A 17,231-nucleotide genomic window follows, 5' to 3' on the forward strand; every position below is an offset into this window, starting at 1 on the left:
ACCAACTTCCCCAAGTGCATAAGGAAGATCTTTCCTTTCCTTGCTCCCTGGTGATGACATTATTAGCAGTTTCCAGATAATGGCTGCGAATGTGGGTCAAATCTGGACAGCCACCAGTGGGCAGAGCTGACCCTGGTTCACCTAGGTTTGTTAAACATGGACAGCTGTGTCCCTGTCATGCTCCTTCCTCCCTTCCTCCCCCTCCCCTGGGAAAAAGAGAACCAGAACATTCCATGGAGACTGAGTGGTAGCTCTCACAACTGGAAGCCTCTGAGCAATGAGGGGCCTCTGGGGCTTGAGGGGGACACTGGGAGGGAGATGGCAGAGGTTAAGGACCAGGAGGAGGAAGGGCCGCTGAAAGGAAGCCAGACCTAAGAGAAGCAGGAGCTGGGAGTAGGAGGGCTTAGCCTCCAGCAGGAAAAAAAAAATGATCTATGTCTTCATCGAATTTATGCCCATCTCTTTCTAAAACAATTTGGGCAAAGCATCACTTGTCACGCACCTCATATCAGGCGCCATTAGCAAACAACTGAGGAAAGCCCTCCCCCCCACACCAGAGACCAGGCCTGCACATGGAGAATCATGTGAGGCCGTGGAGGGAGAATTAGAACCTTTCATCTGCTATAGTTCTGTTTATGTCCTCAAAGAGATTCTGGTGGGATAAATGCATTTGGAGATAGATTTCTTTTTAATGATTCAGGTTACCCCTCCTTTTGGGCTGACGGACCAGTGAAGAATGTAGGTTATCTGCTGGAAGTGGACTCAAATGGGGAAAAAGTGAGAGCAGCAGGAAGGGGCTTAAAGCCTCTTCTAATTCCTTCCAACCTGGCAGCCAGCAGGCTCCTAACCGGAGGACTTGAGATGGGACCCATTCTCAATCACCCTGAGCACAGACCTGAGATAGAAGCAAAGAGCCAGAGAGTTGACCTTGGTGAGTAAATTTAAATGCTTTTATTAACAATCATCTTACATTACAAGGATAATATGACAAAAGGAAACTTTCTGCGTACATATTATGATAAACCAACATAGCTCTATTTGTATCCAGTGTTCTAGGTCCCATCACACAGGTACTATAAAGCGTAGTCTGCAAAATAATATCAAGAGTTTTTTTCTTTTTTAAGAAAGAAAGTATTAACATATTAATATGTATGTGATAATAGACTCCTAGGTATTTCCCCCCACCCCCGCTTAATGTTTCCTTTGTGATTAAAATGACACGGTTCAGCAGCATGGGGGTGGAGAGAAGGAGAGAGACAGGGGCTGAAGAAGGCTGAATCAGACTGCTGGCTCTTCCAGAGAGACAAAAGTGAAGACGGAGGGGTGTCGAGGGCAGCCTGGCCCTTGTCTTTTTGTGAGCAGTACTGTAACCGGCTGCCCTTCTGACTGAGGGCCCGGTGCCCTTGATGCCCGTGGCTGCTCTCTCTCTGAGGTACAGTGCATTGTGGGATTGCTACCAGGGGGTGCCCATCCCCTGGCCATGGGTCTGATCCACCACAGCGGGAGGAAGGCTCGGGTCAGGCCTGGCCTCCCTTGAGCCAGGCCCTGGAGGGTGTTCCGAGACCCGGTTGGCAGCTAGCTGTGGCTCAAGGAGACCCAGGCGGACATGAGGGGAGAAGAAGTGGGCATTGGCAGAACAGACCCACCCAGGACTGTACGGATAGGGGTAGGTCTGCTGGAGACTGAGGTCCGTTGGTAAAATGGTGGAGAAGAGCAGGGCAGGGGGTCAGAGGAGGCTTGGGGATGGGAGATAGCGCCTTTGGAGAGCCCAAAGACAGAGGCTGGTCTGGAGAACAAAGGACCAGAAAGCTGCCCTGTCTCCCTTCATCTGAAGCCCCATCAGCTCCCCACCCCAGCCTCCAGGGGAAAGAAACTATAGAGAGAAACCTAGAAGTTAAATGGGCTTCTGATTCTGTCAGGGCTGCACAAGCCCTCCGTCCTGCTGCCAGCTGCACCAGTGCCCCCTCAGGCCCCTAGACATCCTTGCCAGCTGGGGGTGAGAGCAGGGACAAACTGAGGAAGTGGTCCCCCTCCCCACGGAAGGGGATGAGCGTAGGGCGTCCGGCTCAGCCTGTGCCTTGAGTCACAGAATCAGAACAGTGTATGTGAACTAGACCTGCCTGTTACGGTGGCGGTGGGGTGAGGCGTCCGTGGGCCTCCATGCAGGAGAAGGAAGAGCATTGTCCTGAGTGCAGCCAGCAGCAGCAGCTGTGCAAAGTGGGCCGGGCCAAACCCTGCTTCTGAACTTGAATTGCTACTGAATTTACAAGTGTGTGGATATGTCTCTCCCACCCTTCCCCGTTAGCTGATGCCCCCTGCCCTCACCAGAAAACCTCTGGATGGCAAGCCGCGCTGGCTGGCAATGCTTACACTGCCCACTTCCCTTCTCCAATGTCCTGGCAGTGTTGGAGCAGGTGAGGGAGGCCAGGGTGGCTGTACTTCAGAGGTCTGGCCTCTAGAGGGCAGTAGAAGTGAGTGGGGAAGGGCAGCATCTTTCCTGGACCACCCTGGGTCCAATTTGCACCTTTCCTATGGCCACCAATGCTGCTCACTCCTGGAGGGGAGTATTTTGGGGGAAATTGTGCAATGGTCCCTACACCACGGGTCTGTGACCATGTCCTGCTGCCAAGCAGCAGTGACCACCTAAGCATAGACTGGCAGGGGGACGTGGGGGGCACTTCAGCTGGAGCTCAGGGGTATCTCCTTCCAACCTCAGACCACGCCTGTGGTAAAGGAGAGAAAGTGCACAGAGAGGGCTGGGACCCAGTTCCTCTCCTCTCCCACACTCCGGGTAGCAGGTCCCATTCCCAGCAAAACCTGCCTGCTCAGTTCCCTTAGCTCCTCCTGCAAAGGCTCTGCCTCCTCCCTCTTTGCACAACACAGGCTTTCCCATCGCTCTCCCAGCTCTCTATAGACTTTATTTTATATCTATTTAAAACATAGAAATGTATAAATATATAGAATATTATTTATATATAGATGTAATTCAATCTCTTACTCTGTGTGTATACGTACTGTATATGTCCATATATACAATATATATGCTGTAGCATTTGTATTATACACTGCACATACCCTTGCTTCCATGCCCTCTCTCTCCTAGGGAGATCGGATTGCATAGGTATTTCCAGGGCGATACCACTTGAAGGGATTAGGGTGGGGCTGGGAGAGCCAGATGGAAGAGGAGGGCCAGTACCATTTTCCTCCCCAAAGGGCACTGTTTCTCCCTCTGGCTAACATGCAAAGATCACCTCAAAGGCTCCTTAAAAAATCACAGCTCCACCCATTCAGCTAAAGCACCCAGAACTGATAGAGAGGGGCCTTTCCCTAAGCAGAAAAGGAGGCTTTTGTGTCTCTTGACATTATCTACCCTCCTCAACACCAGACTAGAATCTAAGACACAGCACCACCTCCAAGAGGCCAGTGTCTGGAATAGGACAGTCCCTAGCTCATGTGCCCTCCAAACAGCCTGGCCTCCGGCTTCGGCTGTCCCAGGCTGGCCTGGCTGGGCCTGCCACTTAAAGAGGTGAGGGGGTGTGAGGTCCAGTGGGACTGGATGGAGCCTTCTGCCCAAACTGGGTGTCAGAATCAAGAAAAAACACGAATTCTCCTTGGAAATCAATCCAGACTACAAGCCAAGACCAACTCTAGATACAGAATTCCTGTTCCTAGAGGGGGTGGCAGGAAAAGGGAATGGGAAAGAATCTAGAAGAGAAGTCTTTTTCAATGTCCAGGCCACCTCCGGGACCCCACACGGTTCCAGGTGAACAGCTAAAATGACTCCAGCCCACAGCCCAGGCTGGGCCACGTCTGTAGTCCGTTCAATCACTCCATGATTATTTTCAGCATTCTGCATGCTTTTCCGTTTTCTCCTTGGTATCTCTTCCAGACAAATGGAAAATATTTAAACATTACCTTAAATAATTACAAGGTTCTTCCTCCAAACTAAAGGGTCAACATAAGCAAATCAAGGAGAGGGGGCTCAGAAAGACGACTCAACCTGGAAACATGCAGGAGGGGCTCGAGCCAAGACCTCCAACTGTCCTGGTTTAGGTCCTGCCCTGAACCCGGCCACCCAGGGATCCTGGAGCTGGAGACTCTTCTCATTCTCAAGAGAGAATGAGGAAATAAGAAACTGCCCAACACTACAGCCGTCATTAAAAAAAAAAAAAAAAAAAAATTGTATTCCATCAGGCAGTCACAACTTGAGGATTCTAACACAGCAAAAGTTACAGACAGGGCTGGGCTGTCCTCAGGTTTCACAGATACTAGATGGCAATTTTTGGAGGGTCTTTTTCCCTCCATGGCAGAGAAGCAGGCCCTGTGAATCACAAGGGCTTCTGGTTCCTAGGCTCTGCGATGTATCTATCAGCTTGGCACAATCAGCCACAAACCTGATCTCACTTCCCACCTTCTCCAGAAGCTGAAGAAAGTCAGTCATCAGCCAGCCCGGTTAGGACAAGCCTTAACCCCAGAGACACAAACATTTTATTCTAAGCCAACGGTTGTCACTCCTAAGCCAGGGGCTGAGTTAAAAGGCTCTGTCTTGTCTGAAGCCACCAGATTTGGATGCAAGGACCGCGCAGCCACAGTTTTTTATACCCATTAAAAAGAAGTCAGGCTAGCCAAGCATGTGGTTCCCTGGGCTAGACCCCGAGGGTCCCATTGACCCAAGAGTCCTTCTCAAGGAGGCAGAGAGTGGGAAATGCCTGTGACAGAAATCACAGGTCATCACATGCAGCATTCACAGGACAGAAGCTCTGAGCCTCCTAGGAGCGTCCAGGCTGAGAAAAGCCCCTATGTAAATTACAGTGGTGTGTCACCCCATTATTCCCTGGTTACTCCCTGTCCCAAGGCAAAGTGGCCTTCAGAGTGTGTAACACGGCCCAGCCTGGCTGAATTCAGCAGAGGTCATGAGCACTCAGAATTTGAGAGGCGCTTTGCCAAACTTCAAGACCCTCCAGAGAGCTCATCCTCTCCGTTCTGGACCCTGGCTCGGCAGGTGGCCACCTGCAGCCACAGGCTGCTAGCTGGAGCCCATGCGTCTACGCCAGAAGCAGGCCACCATCTCCCAGCTCTCTCAGAAGAGACAATGTTAACAATGGCATGGGCCCAAAGGATATTTTTCCCCTCTGGATAAAAACTGAGCTAAGTTTGGCCAGGGCCTCTTGAGAGGACACATTAGCAGCCCGGATTAAGCAGATACTAATGAGTCTCTTCCTGGTCTGCAAATGAGTGGTGTAGGGGGAGGGCTCTCCACAGAGGATCCCTAAGTAGTGGGTGGGGAGGAGTGGGCGTGGAAGGAAGAGAAGGTGTAAGGCATCTGTTGGCCAGAAGAAAGGATCCTAACCTATTGCTTTCGCCCCCACTGAGGCCTGCCTAGCCACCATCCTCTGCCTTCAACCCATTTTAGTCTGCGTGTGTGGTGGAGAGGAAGCTGGGGAGGAAAAGGTGGAACCTTGTGCTTTGCATAGCACCCCACTTGACCACAGTTACTGACCCAAATATGAGGAGCGGGGTAGGGGGAAGAGACATGAGCTTCAAGTGGAAAAGTGGAACGAGGCCAGGAATTTCAAAGCCTCAGAAAGAGCGTTGAGTCTTTCCTTGCTAGTTCTTGCTAACTCTCTCCTTGTTCAGAGGAGGGTGGGGAAGTATGTGCCACTGGGGAAGGGGGCTTGGGGAATGAATGCCACCAGGCAGGGGTGCATTGATTTGTTGAAGAAGGCAGCATATGAGGCCTGGCAGTGGGACAGTCAGAGAAAACCAGTTTGTTTTGTTTTCTAACATGCTACATCACTGTTTAAAACAAACAAAAAAAGTTTCAAAAATAATATATAATATATATATATTTATATCATGAAAAGCTATCGACTAGCAGCAATGATTCTAAAGTTATCTTAGCACCAAGACCATGGGGGTGGGAGGAAGGGATCTGTGGGGGGGGGGTGAAGGGACTGGCAGGACAGGAAGGGGGAGTGACATGTTCAGTGTTGATGACATCTCAACTACGGTTCTCAACGGTGGCATGGGGCCTCGGAGACGAGATAAATCAAGAAGGAAGGAAGCCACCACAGCTTTATATTGTCTGAGCCAAGCAGGTTGGGGACACTGGAGCCTTGCCTGTGGCCAGATCGCACCAGCCTTTGCCCACCCTCTGCCAACTGACATGGGTGGCTCCCTAACTGACCACGGACAATGGAGGTCTCCCCTCCCCCAAATATGATCTGCACCCACGATACAGGATCTCTGCATATCAACTATGCATAAATCAGGTGTGGAAACATGAACAGAAGTTTTTAACAGCTCACGCACATATTTTTAAAACTCCCTTGCGAGGTATACTGGTAGTTAAATGAATGAAAAGAGCATCGATCCGACTCCTCTAGCTTAAACCACTACTTGCCCCAGGGAGTAGGCAAGTGGCTATTTCTAAAGCTTATAGCTTATATCGTGGTGTTTTGTGCGCACGCGTGTGTGTGTGTGTGTGTGTGTGTGTGTGTGTGTGTGTGTCTGTGTGTAGGCTGATGCCTTGAGAGTCCCATCTTACCCCTCGTTTATTCCTTTCTTTTAGGACCTCTGTATCCTGTTCACAGAAGGAAGTGTTCACAGGCATAGATCCATCATCCCGTTTCCTACCACCTTCCTGCCAGCCTGCAAGGCTGGTTATCAGCCTGCTGCAGAAGGACTGAATCTCTAGAGACTCTCATTTGCATTACGCATAATCCAGGGCACAACTTGCATTGACATCTCCTGCCACTGAACTATAGCAGGCATTTCTTGACTATCAAAGGAAAAAACATACCCCCAACAACATTATATGATTATAAAGACAGAGTATAAATAATTCATGTAAATCGAATACATATTTTTCATTTTCCTTGTTTTTAGCCCAAAATCGCTGCCCTTTGGGGTCTGGATTTCTTGGCTCTTTATTTCTCCAACAGCCCTGGATCTGAATGGTATTAGGTTATTTTATCCCACACCACGGAAGAAAACAGGAATGCAAAAAGCTCACCCCCTCTCCCTTCCCCAGGATTTCAAGCTCGGTAGTCAGGCGATTTTTACCTTCAATATAACAGGTAATTTCTTTAGGATCCAAGGGACTGGAAGGGGAAAATCAACACCCCGGGGATGGGAGAGGCAACAGAGGTGGGGGAGTAATGGGTGTCACAGTTTGACCAACACTTACGTTTCTAAGACAGTGAAAGAACACTTGTCAGGAAATGAGTACAAACCTCTCAAGCTGAAGTCAGGTGGGAGAGAGAGAGTCAAACAGCCCGATTCAGATACACACCCCACCCTACCCAAAATCAGAGATTGGATTCAGGTGAACTAGTACGTCAACAAACAAGCCGAGAGACCCCCCTCATACAACCAAACGAGAAAAGGAACGGCAAGAACACCAACCCCAACCCAAGCCCCTCAACCCCCAAACGAAAACATGAACAAAAACACGCTACCTAAAGGTGATGACAGAGACCCGTCATTTTAGCTTATGCTGTTGGTTGACCATGAGGTGGGAACACGTGTGGCTCCCAGCACTCGCTTCTGTGAATGAACACGAGTTGCCACTTATGTTGCAGCTGCCAAACTTTGTAGACAAGAGTTAGTTTCTGACATTATTCCTTTCTGAAAGCTCCCAGTAGCTTCTGATGGATGTGTCACCTCAGTTTCTAAAAATTTTCAGTGTGGGTTTATATATATATATATATATAATATAATATATATTTATATAATATATCAAAGCTTATGTGTATAGATTAAAAAAATATTCAACAGCTTAGTGAACTCTGCGATGCCGGTTCCCTAAATGTCTGGGTAAAACTCTGACCCGTGGTCCGCGGTCTGCAGCACCGGCTTCTGTTCCAGCGCAGACATCCTGCTGAGGACCTCGGCAGACAGTGTGTAACTGTTGCCAGACTTCTCTTCAAACCAGCTGTCCAGGGCTCGCTTGGCATCAAAGTTGGCAATGGGCGGGCCGTTTACTGCGATTGTCAACAGGTCACTGAGCTGCTCCAGGGTCAGACGGGAGCGGTGGTTTTTGCGAACTCGCTGCAGGGCATTTCGGCCTTTCTCGCAGCAAGCAGTGGAAGTGGGGAGAACTTTGAGGACCTGGGTGATCTTGTTCAAGAGCGGAAACCTCTGTTTGTACTTGCAAATATGGCCGATCAGGTCTTTGAAGCCATTTTTGGTATAGTAATCAGCCTTGAGTTCTCGCCACTCCATCAACAGACTCCCCCGGGGGTCCAGCCCTTCCCGACAGACATCCCGGGAAAAGGTCGGGATGGCCTCCAGGTGATCAAATATCTGAACCATATCCTCCTTGCCATAGCTCATGAGCTCCTCGCTGTTCCGGGGCCAGGCGGCCAGGTCGAACACCTGGCAGGCCTTCACGAAGATCCGGCTGCGGGAATCGAACCTCTGAGCCAGGATCACTTGGGTCTTCTGGCAGATCTTCTCCCTGATGGACTGGAACTTGGCTTCGGCCACCCTGAGGTTCTTCATCGCGATGCCATTAAAGCTCTCACGGAAGTTCTCCTCGAACTCCTGCAGGTACTCCCCGGGGGAATCCGCCAGTCGACTGATCTCCTGGATGGCCTCCTCGATCTTGTCATCCACCTGGGACACCAGGAGGTACTCGCCCTGGAAGACGTAGGCCAGGCGTGAGAGCACGGCGGTCACGTCCAGGAGGAAGTAGATGAGTTTGATGGACTGGTAGTCCATGAGGAACTGCAGCAGCGCCAGCGCGATGGCAGAGGCATCCGCCCGCTGGGTCTGGCTGCTGACATCCTTGAGGTGGGCCACCACCTCCAGGTAGTCCTTGATGAGCGCGTTGAGCACGTTCTGCTCACCAATGATCCACCTCACAGCCCGGATGTCCCCGAGGAACTCCGTCTCCTCGCAGAGGGTGGAGGCCGTGGACCGCAGCTCACACAGGAGACGCGGCGAGTACCGGTAGAAACTCAGCAGCTGCTTCAGATTGTTCTCCAGCTCCTCCAGGCAGGGGAGCTCCTTCCCACTGATGGCATCCAGGATTTCCAGGTGGGGCCGGTGCACCATGAAGGGCAGGCACAGCAGCCAGGGCAGCGTCTTGCGGATCGTCATGAACATGCTGGCACGCAGGCTGGCTGTGACGTTGGCCCCATCTATGCCCAAGCCAACAGTCGGCTTCTCCTCCTGCAACCGGATGCCCAAGGCAGAGAAGGCTCGATCGAGGGCCTGGAGATAGCTCTCTGTGCTGGAGAACCCCAGCTCCTGCAGGGACAGGAACTCGGTGGCTGGGGGCCCGTCGCTGCTGGTGTACTGGACATAGACAGCCACTGTGTCGGCCAGCAGATCGTCGCTCTGCCCGTCCAGGATGATGCTGAGGTACGGCGACTGGCGGATGCGCTCCACCAGGTCTTCCCGCAGTGCCCGGGCGATGTGATGGATGAGGATCTGGCAGTCCCCCTCGTTCATGTACTGGTCCACCACCTTGAGCTCGCACTTCCTCAGCAGCTCAGCCAGGGGCCGGAAGTCCAGGTAGGGCCTGCCCTCGAGGGCCAGGTGGTAGGCGGTGTTGAAAAGCAGGGTCATGTTGCGGCACATCTCCTCCGTCTTCTCGGGGTGCATGCGGAGCTTGTACAGCTGCAGGCACTTCTTATGCAGGTTACTCTGGCTGTGCAATTTGATGGTGTGGATCTTGAACTGCTTGGAGCCGATGATGAAAGCCGAGGTGCGGGAGGACTGCACCGTGTACTGGCGGCAGACATGGCACCACATCTCATTAAGGGTTGGGGAGTACCGCAGGAACCAGAACTTCTTCAGCCACTCCTGCTTAAAGCGCCGGATTCGGCGCCCAGTGGCAGACGACATCTTGGAGGGCTCGTCAGTGGCAGTCATCATATCGTTTGAGACAGATTCGTCTGCCGAGTCGACCTCCTGGTCATCGTCTTCCATGATGGCGGGGCCGGAGACCATGCTCTCTGAGGCTGGAAGACAAATGGGAAAGAAACATTTACACCCAGGGGAAAAAACATCGGCTTCTCTAAAATGAGTAGGAAACACTGCCCGAAAAGTAAGTGCCACACTGCAGGAAACATAAGCCAATTCCTAGGACGGACGGACTCCCAGCCTAGAATTTATTTAGAAGCACTATGGTTACTCATGTTAATCCCTCTTTGTGGATTATCCATGGTGGCCACCATGCTCCCGGCTGCCTGCCCTCACCATCCACAAGTGGGCACTCCAGGGACTTCAATGTTTGGTATTGACAGGCACAACCAAGAGAGCAAATCCCACGGAGGAACAAGTACATCAAACATCCCCAAGTCAGAGAGCGAGGACGTGGGACTCATTTGTCCCACACCTAACGTGGTCAGGGGAGGCGTGCTGCCCTCAAATAGAGCTACTGTGTTTCCCCGAAAATAAGACTGGGTCTTATATTAAGGTTTGCTCCAAAAGACGCATTAGGGCATATGTTCCGGGGATGTCGTCCTGAAAAATCATGCTAGGGCTTATTTTCCGGTTAGGTCTTATTTTGGGGGAAACATGGTAGCTTTGGCATGGCCCTTAACTAACACAGTTTAGTTAAGATGCATGCTTTGAATATCTGAAACACCTCATTCTGAGCTCAGGGATGTGGTTAAAGTAGGAAGTGCTATGTAAATACTCTAACTCAGCTGCAGATGTGTACTGAAAAAACCTTCCTCATTGTCAACAGCTCTGCAAAGATCCAGGCAGATCCAGGACAGGGCAGAGGCATGAAGCTGAAGCCCCTGAATCCCAGTTCTTCTGAGGCTCCAGGCAGGGAGAGGGGCCATGTATGGCAGAACAGCAATTCAGGAAGAGAAGAATGAGGCTTTGTTCCTGGACTGAGTTGGGGAAGGCCGGGAGCTCTTCCTGACAGGGCACCCTGCTTGGGACTGAGCAGAGAGAAAGATTGGATTTAGAAGTCGGGCTTTGGGGTCAGACACCACTAGGGCCACCAGAGAAAGGCAACGGGTCAAGAACACAGCACACACCCCTTCTGCAGCGGAACTTCCTTTATTGACAAGGAGAATACAGGGCAAGACATGAAGCACTCACGGGAACTGCAAAGTAGCCTGCCAGAGGCGGGCAACTGAGGGCGCAGGCTGCAGCCAGAGCTCACCTCCGAGTCACATGCCTCAGGTCTCCCCAAAGGTGGCTCCAGCAGCGAGTGCCAAGCCACCCTCACACTGCCCACCGTGTGTTCTTCCCTCCGACAACATCCACACTGACTTACCTGCAGGATCTGAGAACTCTGGGAGCTCCAGTACCTGTCCTGGCAATACGGGGGGCTCAGGAAGCTTCCCAGACTTAAGCATGTCTAGTTCTGCCTGGAGTTCCCGGACCTTCTTCTTTAGGCGAATACAGTTAGGGCAAAAGGAGGTGGTGGGAAGCTCGTGAGGGTCGGATGCAAGGGAGGCTTCGGCGGGACTATCGGCCTTGAATGATGAAGGCTCCTCTTCTTCATCCTCCAATGGGCCTGGCTCTGTGGAAGCCCCTTGAGGGGTCTTCCAGTCCCCTTCCCCCTGGGTCCGGCTGACATTCTGCACACCATGCGACATGGTCATTGCACACCGACCGTAGGCATCGTCCTGGTATTTGGGGACTTTCCTGATGACCAGCGAGGTGCTCAGTGCCAGCTGGTGGGCTTCCACATTGGCAGATTCCAATGAGGCCTCCAACACATCCTTGAAAATGAGGTCAATTTTCTTCTTCTTGGCTTGGGGGTGCACATCCCCCTCATCAAAGCCACGCTTGTAGGGACTTTTGCCCTGTCTCAACACGGGGAGCTGAATGGGACCCCTCAAGTCCTCTGGGTCATCCAGAGCCTGCTCAGACTTCTCCCTCTGCAACCGCTTCTCTCCTAGGAAGGAAAACCAGGGTGTGAGGAAGTGGGGAAGAGCCCCGAGTGGAGAAACCAGCAGAAAAACAAAGCAGGCCTCCAGTTAGGAAGTCGCTTGACACATCCCTCTGGGTGGCCTCATGGGGCAGATGTGACAAAAAAGGGAGAGGCAGGTCACATGGTGGATCGTGGGGTCTGGAGGACCCGAAAAAGCGAGAAGAATCCTTTTTAAAGAGGCTGTTTCCATGGAGTCTTATGTATATAAGCTCTACGTTTATAAGTTGAGAGAATGCTATAGGGGAGGGTAGTTCTTGCAAAGGTACTTGCCATCCTGTCACCCTAGAAGATGACATCTACCCAATCAAATGAGTGGTCAGTAACATGCCTGAGAGCTAAGTGCGTATGGATTTCCCACCCCTCTAGGCTTCTTGTCCAGTCCTAGCAATTAGAAGATGGCTGCTTCGACTTGGTAAAAGGTACACACAAAACACCGACTCGCACTCCTTCCTCCTCCTTCACTCTGGAGACAGCCCACTTAGGGCAAAGTCCACTTATGGCAACTGTCCTTTCTGATGCTCCCAGTAACCAGAAGACTAGGAGTACGTGAGAAAGCATGACCTGAACCTCTGAGGTTCTCACTGACAACTAAGGCAGAAAGACAACGGAAGATGGAGAATCCTACAGTGGCTGTGGGCTCCAAGATGGCAGCCTCCAACAAGATGAAGAACACCACCACCACATTGACCCAAAGCATTCTCAAAATATAGCTGTGTTTCCTTACCTAACGATGCAAAGAACGTTTCCTTTCCTATTTCTTTCGATCACGTACATGACTTAAAAAAACTTTGGTGAGCTCCCCAACAGTAAATTATTTTAGCCCAATTGTTTAAAAGAACCAACAGTTTCATGGATGACCGCAGAAGTGCAAATGCTGCCTGGAGGGACAGATTGCTAAGGGGGAACCTCAGAAGTTCCTGACAGCCGCCTGTGGCGCTAGGGAATCTCAGACTTCCAAGATCTGGGGTGGACCCTGGGAGATGTAACTCGAAGCAAAGGCATAACCTGAATATACGTTGCAATTAGGCTTCTGATAACTGCATCTGTGAAAGGCCTGTGGGCGAAGGCTAAGGCATCGCCATGTGCCATCCAGATGACCCACGCAGTGACCAAGGCGTCCCACAGCTCGCATGGGCTGCTGTGCCCTGGACCATGTCTGACTCCAGCTTTCCTGAAAGTAGCAGCACAAAAGCAAGTAACCTATTCAGGACCCCCCTTTTGTGTCTTCACATGAATGCTTAGGGAACGACCTTATCTCTAAGGCTCCCGTAACTGAGGTGGCTCCACGCCAGGTGTACTGCTATAACAATTGAGGGGCGAAATGGGTGATGAAGGGAGCTTTTTAAAAATGCAACATATTTATACAGATCAGCTATGACACTTGCCCATTCAGAATCTCTAAAAGTCAACATCTGCCCTTTCACTTTCTAGCAGACCAATCAGGTAGCAAACAGCTGAGAATAACCGGAGCTCAAGGCTACTCATCACCAGGGATTCCTCATGCCTCTCTGCTCAGAGACCAGGTAATTCGAATGTCCCAGGATGAGCGAGAGGCCTCTTTGTACTCCAGGCTTCCAGAAAAATCCATGGGTCACAAAAGACCTTTAAGTATTATGAAATTGAGTCTAAAGCCTCCATACAACATGGAGGGAAACACCACAAAGTAAATTAATGACTCAAAGTCGATCAAATAACGTAAATTCTTTGACTATACGCATTAGATGTATCCTATTCTTAAAAGATAACCACAAAGGAATAATTTACACTCGCTTCAGGAAGCAGTTCTGGGCTGCAACTAATGCCCCTACTTAAAAAGAACGAATAACTCATGCTCTGGCCTTTCTCAGGGCTCCAGCCTCCAATTAGGAAGACGCCTCCTTCCATGCAAGACCTTAAGTGACTGAACGTGAGGGATATCCCTTCCAGAGCAGGACTGGCACACAGACTAAGACACCACCACCCATTTCCAGAGTTTGCCAAAAGTACAAGCTACAGAGACACACGTTTAAAGGCCACTGAGCTCCATAACTGCTCCCAAGGGCTTCAGAACCAAGCACAGCCACTGCTCAGACCCTGCCTCATAGTGGTTTTTAGTTTCCTTCCTGTTTCCTACTTCTCAGCCTGGCCAGGAATAGACCCTCCTTCCTACTGTATCTTCACATGCCTTGGTGTATCTCATTTCAAGTCTGTCTGCCACCCTCCTTTGAACCTGAAAGCTCACTCCCTCCTCTGAGCATTCCTTCCTCTTGGGTCTCAGGGCTCTCTGAGGGTGACGCATCTTGAGGTGCTTTGGAGAAGACACTGGGGGAAGGGAGGGAAGGACATTACAAATCCAGAAGAATTCAAAAAAATTATGGCCAAGGGATGGAACCTGTGTCCTCAGATACGACTTCTCTTGGTTTTCTTTTCTTCTGGTGGTATGATTCTTTTGGAGACTTCTTGGCTGTCTTCATTCATTTCTTCTTTTATCCATTCGACAAAGATTTATTGAGCACCTACTATGTATCAGATGCTTTTACAGAAGGCATCTCCAGAGGTCAAATGGAAACCATCGCAATCTCATCATGGAAACATGCCTTCCCAAGTGAAATCAGCATGGGCCCAACCCCCAGATCCGAAGAAGATAAGAGACGAGTATATCTATTGGGTCTCCTCTCACTGCCCATCCAATCACCAGATACCTTTTACCAAGTCAGGCAGCCGCTGTGCACTCAATGTCCATAATCTGCTTTGTTCTGTTTTGTTTTTAAAGATAACTTAATTTCAGTGGATCACTCCCATCCCCTTTTCATCTTCTCCACTCATATTTCAAATGAAGCTTTATTTCCAAGAAGAAGGTTGAGCAGGAGTATGATACATTAGGGCTTGGGTATAGCTTTATTTCCTGGGACCAAATGGACTCTGGGTCTTTGGATGTGTGGGTTTAGTGCAAGCAAGGTCCCATGGAAAGAAGGACCTGAATGTACCAGTTTGCCCTGGCCAGGCCGAGGATGGAGTAAAGAGGCAAAGGGTGAGGGGCTGGAGAGTATTTAGAATCACTCTCAAATGACTCATAAAAATGGAGCCTGGATGGACATCTCATCCACCAGGCCACCACCCACACGTAAGGTCACCTTCCAACCTTCTCATTCTAACAGATATTGGTGTTTGTTTTTTACAACATATCATTAGAACTTCTAGGAATGAGACCAGGAGAAAGCAGGGAACAAACTAGTTTTGTCTGGGAGGCCATATAACATTATTAGGTTAGAGTTTAGAGCCTGGACTCGACAGTTATGGGTTAGAAACCCAGCTCTGCCCTTCCTAGCCACGTGACCCTGGGTGAGTCACTGTACTTCTCCGATGCTGTTTCTACATTTATAAGATGCAGATAATAATCCACATGGGGTCGTTAGTATTAAAAGTCTACAATTCAGGGCTTACAATGGTCAAGATAGATACTGCTCTAAATGTGTTCTATTTATGTGTCCAGCTAACTCAGCACCGGGAAGGCACTACTGTTGTCATGGTTACATGGGACACCATAGAACACCTGCTTAGCGCATATTAAGTCCTTAGTAAATGTTACCTATTATTGCAGCAGGTAGCAGTTTATAACATCTCTCCGTCAATTTGGTGGTGGTGGGGCGGGAAGAGAATAGGATCAATTTTGATTGAACTCATGTACTTGGCTCTGGGGACTTGTCTGTTCCCCTGATACTCTGAAATGTCTGTATTAGGGTTTCTGAGACTGTTTCTTAGGGAGGAGAACACACTGTGGTGCTGGAGACCTTGCCCAGAGCTGCTGCTCAGACCTGGACCTTCTGTTCATCCGAGTCTCTCTGGGTCTCCCCATTGTTGATATACTGTTATTTCCCATTGGTTTTCTTAGGATGCTTAGAAGCATTCCCGGCCTCTGTTGGGGCTTGGCGGCGGCGGGCGTGGCCCTCACCTCCAGTGTGGGCACTCACCTCTGGCCAGATTTCGGTGGATGGTTTCTTGGGACATGCTGTGCAGGCGCTTCATATAGTCCTCGCTGTACCAGACCCGCAGCCGCTCCCCGGGCCGGATGTCCCGGCACGCCCGGAAGTAGATGTGCTCGCTGTGCTGGAACGCCAACAGGTTCTGCTCCCTCTCCTCCCGGGAGATGACCACGTACCTGGGGGCGAGGGGGACAGGTGAGAATGCATGGGCCACACCTCGGGGAGTGCCTGCTGGTGCTGGGCACGGTGTCGGTCCAGTGATGGTGGTTAGACCATGTGGACATGTGCAAAAGTGTACAGGGTAGCTGCCCTGCTGAGGAAAGGAACGCCAGCTAGAGCCAGTCCCTTGTCTCAATACCACTGTTTTGCGTGACCTTGAGCAAATCTCTGAATCTCGAAGACTCTCAGTTTTCTGAGACTGGAAATGACGACCTCCTTGCCTAACTCCCAGGTTCTACTAAATACAAGATTCAACGCCAGATGTAAAGGAGATTGGAAAACTGAGAGATCACCCTGTCTACTGCCCACCAACTTTTAACCACAGGGATCCCCTGACACCCGCAGGCCTCTGATGGTGGTGAGGATGGGGTCCTTGAACCGTTTTCAGTATTTCACAAAACCTAGCAGAAATAATCCATGTGACAAGGGTGACCAAGAGGTCAATTAATAAATACTAAAGATCAAAATCTTTTCAAATAGCAGGTAAATAGAAGAGAAGGTAAATAAGAGGCAAGGAAAAGTTAGCAACCACTGGTTAATCTAAGTTATTTTAAGGTAAGGAAACTGAGGCTTTGAGAAGCTACGTGACTTGCCCAAGGTCACATAGCTAATAAATGGGAGGTAGAACTTTGAGGTCTGTGCTTTTCCCACTAGAACTCATGGCTCCTGTGTGGGCATGTTCAGCAATGCCCAGATAACCTTTAAAGTTCTGTCAAACCCTCAGAATCTATGGCCCTCCTCCATTCTCCCTAAAATGACAATTCTAACGGTCCAAAAGCGGAGATGACATAACATCTGCAGAGAAGTAGAGGAGGACATATCAAAAGGGCAAGAGGAAAATATGTGGAGCTTTAGGGTTTGGTGCTACACCAGCGTCTAGGAAATTTGTAGTCAAAAATAAACTTATTTTCCTTATGCTATGATTTGTCTCAAAAGCCAGTAAAGAAATCAAAATCTGTCTGACTGGTGAAGTCCAAAGTATTATATTAGGAACAGTCCGGGGAAAACAATAATTCACAGAAAAAAATCCAAATGGGTTATGAACACATGAGAAGTATTCAGCATCATTAATGAGAAATGCAAAGTAGTACGTTATTTCATTGACACAACATTTTTTTTAATGATATCTGTATTGGTAAAGG

At 50.0% G+C, this 17,231-nt stretch overlaps 1 protein-coding gene across 4 annotated transcripts in view; it reads right to left on the reverse strand.

Moving 5' to 3' along the window:
* Nucleotides 1-935: 935 nt before the first annotated feature.
* Nucleotides 936-17,231, reverse strand: part of PRDM11 (PR/SET domain 11) — an 87,107-nt gene continuing 70,811 nt past the window's right edge. For 3 of the 4 annotated variants that reach the window (XM_081063900.1, XM_081063901.1, XM_081063899.1), the window contains exons 6-8: nucleotides 15,859-16,046; nucleotides 11,246-11,872; nucleotides 936-9,971 (exon numbers count right to left, since the gene is read on the reverse strand). In XM_081063900.1, the coding sequence (XP_080920026.1) occupies nucleotides 7,807-9,971; nucleotides 11,246-11,872; nucleotides 15,859-16,046 (2,980 nt within the window). In that variant the 3' untranslated portion in view covers nucleotides 936-7,806. The remainder of the gene's footprint in view (nucleotides 9,972-11,245; nucleotides 11,873-15,858; nucleotides 16,047-17,231) is intronic. The other variant, XM_081063902.1, reaches the window with a different exon arrangement.

The sequence above is a fragment of the Rhinolophus hipposideros genome (genome assembly GCF_964194185.1).
Source record: "Rhinolophus hipposideros genome assembly, chromosome: 10".
NCBI classification, from domain to species: Eukaryota; Metazoa; Chordata; class Mammalia; order Chiroptera; family Rhinolophidae; genus Rhinolophus; species Rhinolophus hipposideros.